Source organism: Coregonus lavaretus (assembly GCF_964263955.1).
Source record: "Coregonus lavaretus genome assembly, chromosome: 4".
NCBI classification, from domain to species: domain Eukaryota; kingdom Metazoa; phylum Chordata; class Actinopteri; order Salmoniformes; family Salmonidae; genus Coregonus; species Coregonus lavaretus.
Genome location: NC_139991.1, coordinates 73523535 through 73529534, shown reverse-complemented (window position 1 = coordinate 73529534; position 6000 = coordinate 73523535). Strand labels below are relative to the sequence as shown.

The 6000-nt window shown below is 41.6% G+C and overlaps 1 protein-coding gene across 5 annotated transcripts in view; it reads right to left on the bottom strand.

Moving 5' to 3' along the window:
- The window catches only part of ppip5k2 (diphosphoinositol pentakisphosphate kinase 2), an 82172-nt gene that overhangs the window by 51817 nt on the left and 24355 nt on the right, over nt 1-6000 (bottom strand). For 4 of the 5 annotated variants that reach the window (XM_084160169.1, XM_084160171.1, XM_084160170.1 and 1 more), the window contains exon 5: nt 2058-2143. The exons of the other annotated variant lie outside the window; for it this stretch is intronic. In XM_084160169.1, coding sequence (XP_084016295.1) covers nt 2058-2143 — 86 coding nt within the window. The remainder of the gene's footprint in view (nt 1-2057; nt 2144-6000) is intronic. 5 annotated transcript variants of the gene reach the window in all.

Sequence of the window (6000 nt, the reverse complement as noted above, 5' to 3'; positions counted from 1 at the left end):
ACAAATAAAATTTGATTTGATTTGATTTGATACGGTGGAAGCGCATTAGAGAATTTGCCCCATATTCTATTAATAACCTTAAAGGGGCATTACACTTCAAAGCTTGTCTGATGTTTGCAAACCTCAAACCTGGTATTCTGTTGAGGTAAGTACACATCCCAGGCCATCCGTTTTGTAGATCCAGCTATATGCCACAATCCAAGATGAATGGGAAAAAAAAGCACCATTTAATTTAAAGATTTGCTGTGCTCATCTTCTCCATTCTCTTGAGGTTTGAGGCATAGCTGGATCTACATACAGTGCCTTCGGAAAGTTCAGACCCCTCGACTTTTTCCACTTTGTTACGTTACAGCCTTAATCTAAAATGGATTAAATAAATAAAAAAATCCTCAATCTACACACAATACCCCATTATGACAAAGCAAAAAAAGGTTTGTATAAATTATTTTTACTGAAGTATTCAGACCCTTTGCTATGAGACACAAAATTGAGCTCAGGTGCATCCTGTTTCCATTGATCATCCTTGAGATGTTTCTACAACTTGATTGGAGTCCACCTGTGGTAAATTCAATTGATTGGACATTATTTGCAAAAGGCACACACCTGTCTATATAAGGTCCCACAGTTGACAGTGCATGTCAGAGCAAAAACCAAGCCATGAGGTCGAAGGAATTATCTGTAGAGCTCCGAGACAGGATTGTGTCGAGGCACAGATCTGGGGAACGGTACAAAAACATTTCTGCAGCATTGAAGGTCCCCAAGAACACAGTGGCCTCCATCATTCTTAAATGGAATAAGTTTGGAAGCACCAAGACTCTTCCTAGAGCTGGTCGCTGGGCCAAACTGAGCAATCGGGCGAGAAGGGCCTTGGTCAGGGAGGTGACCAAGAACCTGATGGTCATTCTGACAGAGCTCTAGAGTTCCTCTGTGGAGATGGGAGAACCTTCCAGAAGGACAACCATCTCTGCAGCACTCCACCAATCAGGCCTTAATGGTAGAGTGGCCAGACGGAAGCCACTCTTCAGTAAAAGGCACATTACAGCCCGCATGGAGTTTGCCAAAAGGCACCTAAAGACCACGAGAAACTAAATTCTCTGGTCTGATGAAACCAAGATTTAACTATTTGGCCTGAATACCAAGCGTCACGTCTGGAGGAAACCTGGCACCATCCCTACGGTGAAGCATGGTGGTGGCAGCATCATGCTGTGGGGATGTTTTTCACCAGCAGGGACTGGGAGACTAGTCAGAATCAAGGCAAAGTACAGAGAGATCCTTGATGAAAACCTGCTCCAGAGCGCTCAGGATCTCAGACTGGGGCGAAAGTTCACCTTCCAACAGGACAATGACCCTAAGCACACAGCCAAGACAAAGCAGGAGTGGCTTCGGGACAAGTCTCAGAATGTCCTTGAGTGGCCCAGCCAGAGCCCGGACTTGAACCCGATTGAACATCTCTGGAGAGACCTGAAAATAGCTGTGCAGCGACGCTCCCCATCCAACCTGACAGAGCTTGAGAGGATCTGCAGAGAAGAATGGGAGAAACTCCCCAAATAGAGAGGTGCCAAGCTTGTAGCGTCATACCCAAGAAGACTCAAGGCTGTAATCGCTGCCAAAGGTGCTTCAACAAAGTACTGAGTAAAGGGTCTGAATACTTAAGTAAATGTGATACGTTTTTTTTATTTTTATAAATTAGTTAACATAATTTTGCTTTGTCATTATGGAGGTATTGTGTGTAGATTGAGGGAGAAAAAACAATTTCATCAATTTTAGAATAAGGCTGTAACATAACAAAATGTGGGAAAAAGTCAAGGGGTCTGAATACTTTCCGAAGTACTCATCTTGACATTAGATTACTTTTTAAGTCTGAAAGCACATTTTAGATTTTGCCCTAGCACCAACACACTTGATTCAACCAATCAACTCATCATCAAGCCTCTGATTATTGGAATCAGGTGTGTTAATGCTAGGGGGAAAAACAAAACATCAACGTGCACCCCTTTGGGTTCCCAGGACCAGGATTGAGAAACACTGCTTTAACCACGAAGGTACTGGGTACTAACCCTCTGGTCTTGCAGGGTCTCTGTTGAGAACGGCGTAGCGTGGGAGTAGGATACCCTGGTTCTTCAGGATCCGATACACCTCCCTCCTGGAGGAAGAGAAATGCTTGATCAGCTGACTGACCACCAACAACAACACAAGGATCAAACCACTCTTTTCATTAGCTGTCTGTTGTCAATTAGCCTGCAGCTATTCTTCTCACCTTTCAACAGCTGTGTGCCGTTTCAAGTCTTTCTGAATGTGACCGCTTTCTTAAAAGGGAAACTTTAAGGATTTTGGCAATGAGGTCCTCTATCTACTTCCAAAGAGTCCGATGAACTCGTGGACACCATTGTTATGTCTCTGTCTCCAGTATGAAGGAAGTTCGAGATAGTTTTGCGAGTCATTGCGCCAACGCTAGTTAGCATTGGCAAAACTATCTCTAACTTCAGACATAAAAATGGTGTCCACGAGTTCATCTGACTCTTTGGAAGTAGATAGAGGGCCTCATTGCCAAAATCCCAAGTATCCCTTTAACCATAATAATTGAATAATGTACTAATAAGTCAACTGTAATAAATTGGTGGGTATCAGGTTTTATCGTAAATATAGGATAGGCCCATTGAACAGCCAATCCGCCATTTACCGTGTTATAGCCTAACTAGATGATATAAAGGCCTGTGGAAAGTTGTCTAATATAAAAGGTAGATTCAGCGATATGAGTAAACAGCGGCCGACAGTGGGTCAATTTCCGCAACAACTAAGAGCGTTGAAGCGTGAGGCTCAACTTCTACACCCTTTTGGTGCCCAGGCTACCATGTTGTGACCAGCGTGAAGCGAACCCGTGCACGTGCGACTGTGTGAGAGCGAAGTGTTGCATCTTGCGCATCTCAATATCCTAGCCTATTCATTGATGATAGGCCCTGCTTTCCTGAAGTTGTGAGACATTGAAAGCCAAGAAATTGCGAGATACAGCATTCCATTGCGAGATACAGCGTTTGATTGCCAATAGATCAGTTCTGACAGTTTACCTGGTGGCCGACCTGCCTATACTGTGCCCCTCCCCTCTCTCTCCGTCCCTCGCTAGCTCGCTATGAAAGATGCAAGTGTTTGTGTTCTCTGATTAGTTGCCGTACTTCCGTCTCCTCCGTTCCAAAAATACAGAATCTTAGGAGTCAATACTTGACACTCAAGAAATGGGAGTTGAGGAATAAATTATTTTGGAGTCGATTCTCCACCACAACGCCATCGTCGTTAACAGTTGGAAGAATCAGAGAAAGGCAAGAGACAGCAGTGAAGTCCTGTATGGCAATAATTGTAGAAGTTAAATGAGAAGGAAATGCAAACTTTGCAAGGTGGAATTGAGGTACAGTAATGCTAGTACAGGTGCAATGCTTAACGTTCTGAAACCATCCGTTGCTGTCAGCAGCGCAGCTGCATTGTGAATTCATATGGAATTTTATACATTTTTCTTATCGTTTTAACGGAAAACTGATAAAAATGGCAGTTTAAACGTTAAAGAAAATGTTTCCATTTGTCACATCCCTAGTGAACAGTAGCCTAATGTTTTTCTGAAACAAAACATTTCAAAACAATAGCCTAAATTGTCACCTTGCGCATGCTTTTGTAAAAAAATAAGTCAAACAATAAATCACATCTTTTAGCATATTAGCGTATGCGTTAATATGCATCTACTGGTATAGTGTGGCCATCTTTGAATGCCTCAACGTTTTTCCTTTGTCAAACTCTTTAGGGACTATTGTGATGAGTCCAAAGACTAAATTTGGAGCGAATCAGACTTAGTCCATGAGAGGTTTTTTATGATTATTTTAAGCATTTTAAGTCAAAAAAGTGAATTGTTAATAGTTTTCTTATTTTTACAATAGCAATACCAAACTTAATATGATTCATCATGGTAATGACTCTATTAGGGCTGTGGCGGTCATGAAATTGTCAGCCGGTTATTGTCGTGCAAAAGATTGACCGTTAATTAACATAAACACGACTCCACGCATACAAGCCGCTGAGGCATGCCTTTGGAACATCTACATTTAAAAATAAATGATAAATAATTTTAATATACACCATCACAATAAATCCATTATTTATTTTTGGCAGGTCTAAAGAAACATTATGATATGAAGAAAATTTATTTCAGAAGAACAGAATATGAGTTGGCCTACTGTATGTTATCTGGCTATGCTCCATGCCATAGGCTGTAGGCTTGATCATTTAGCTGACAAGATATGCTTATATGTCCCCATGCCCTTATTTTATATTATATGATTTTATAGTAAGAAGAATATAATTTAATTTAGCTGAATAAAATAGAAAGGATATTTTTCCCATTCCAGAGCAAGTGCGCATATGAAGTGACTATGTTGAGCATAAAAGTGATCATTTGAAACAGGTCCTATATGCTAGATTTTGTGAATGATACAAACCTTAGAATGTCTTGGAAATCAAAAGATATACGGGCTGCATGGTGCGACTATAGGCTATCGATGATTTGAGAAAGTCGCAAAAAAAAAATTGCTCTCTGTTCCTTACCTCAGGCTGCACAAACTGTTCTCTCATCAAGTGATCACATTTTCACCCATCAGACTATTCTCAATTTAATCTTGTCTTTACTAATATGTAAAATTAGTTTTGACTTAGAATGGCCCATTATCAAATGGGCAGGAACAGGGGCAGGGGAGAAAAGACGTCATCGTATGCACTAGAATAGCTGATGGAGGCCACTTTCCCGCAGGTTCTTTTTTCTCACTCATGCCGGTAGGGTGACCACATTTAAAAATACCGAAACGCGGGACAACAGGATGATTTTGCTGGCCAGTGTAGCCTACATTTAAAAAAATTTGGGTACGCATTTAGATCTTCTTGCTATTGAATAACTGTTTCGTGAGCAAATTAGAGCAGATGGTGTTAACTACAGTGGGGGGAAAAAAGTATTTAGTCAGCCACCAATTGTGCAAGTTCTCCCACTTAAAAAGATGAGAGAGGCCTGTAATTTTCATCATAGGTACACGTCAACTATGACAGACAAACTGAGAGAAAAAAAATCCAGAAAATCACATTGTAGGATTTTTTATGAATTGATTTGCAAATTATGGTGGAAAAGAAGTATTTGGTCAATAACAAAAGTTTCTCAATACTTTGTTATATACCCTTTGTTGGCAATGACATAGGTCAAACGTTTTCTGTAAGTCTTCACAAGGTTTTCACACACTGTTGCTGGTATTTTGGCCCATTCCTCCATGCAGATCTCCTCTAGAGCAGTGATGTGGGATCATTGTCATGCTGAAAGACCCAGCCACGTTTCATCTTCAATGCCCTTGCTGATGGAAGGAGGTTTTCACTCAAAATCTCACGATACATGGCCCCATTCATTCTTTCCTTTACACGGATCAGTCGTCCTGGTCCCTTTGCAGAAAAACAGCCCCAAAGCATGATGTTTCCACCCCCATGCTTCACAGTAGGTATGGTGTTCTTTGGATGCAACTCAGCATTCTTTGTCCTCCAAACATGACGAGTTGAGTTTTTACCAAAAAGTTCTATTTTGGTTTCATCTGACCATATGACATTCTCCCAATCCTCTTCTGGATCATCCAAATGCACTCTAGCAAACTTCAGACGGGCCTGGACATGTACTGGCTTAAGCAGGGGGACACGTCTGGCACTGCAGGATTTGAGTCAATGGCGGCATAGTGTGTTACTGATGGTAGGCTTTGTTACTTTGGTCCCAGCTCTCTGCAGGTCATTCACTAGGTCCCCCCGTGTGGTTCTGGGATTTTTGCTCACCGTTCTTGTGATCATTTTGACCCCACGGGGTGAGATCTTGCGTGGAGCCCCAGATCGAGGGAGATTATCAGTGGTCTTGTATGTCTTCCATTTCCTAATAATTGCTCCCACAGTTGATTTCTTCAAACCAAGCTGCTTACCTATTGCAGATTCAGTCTTCCCAGC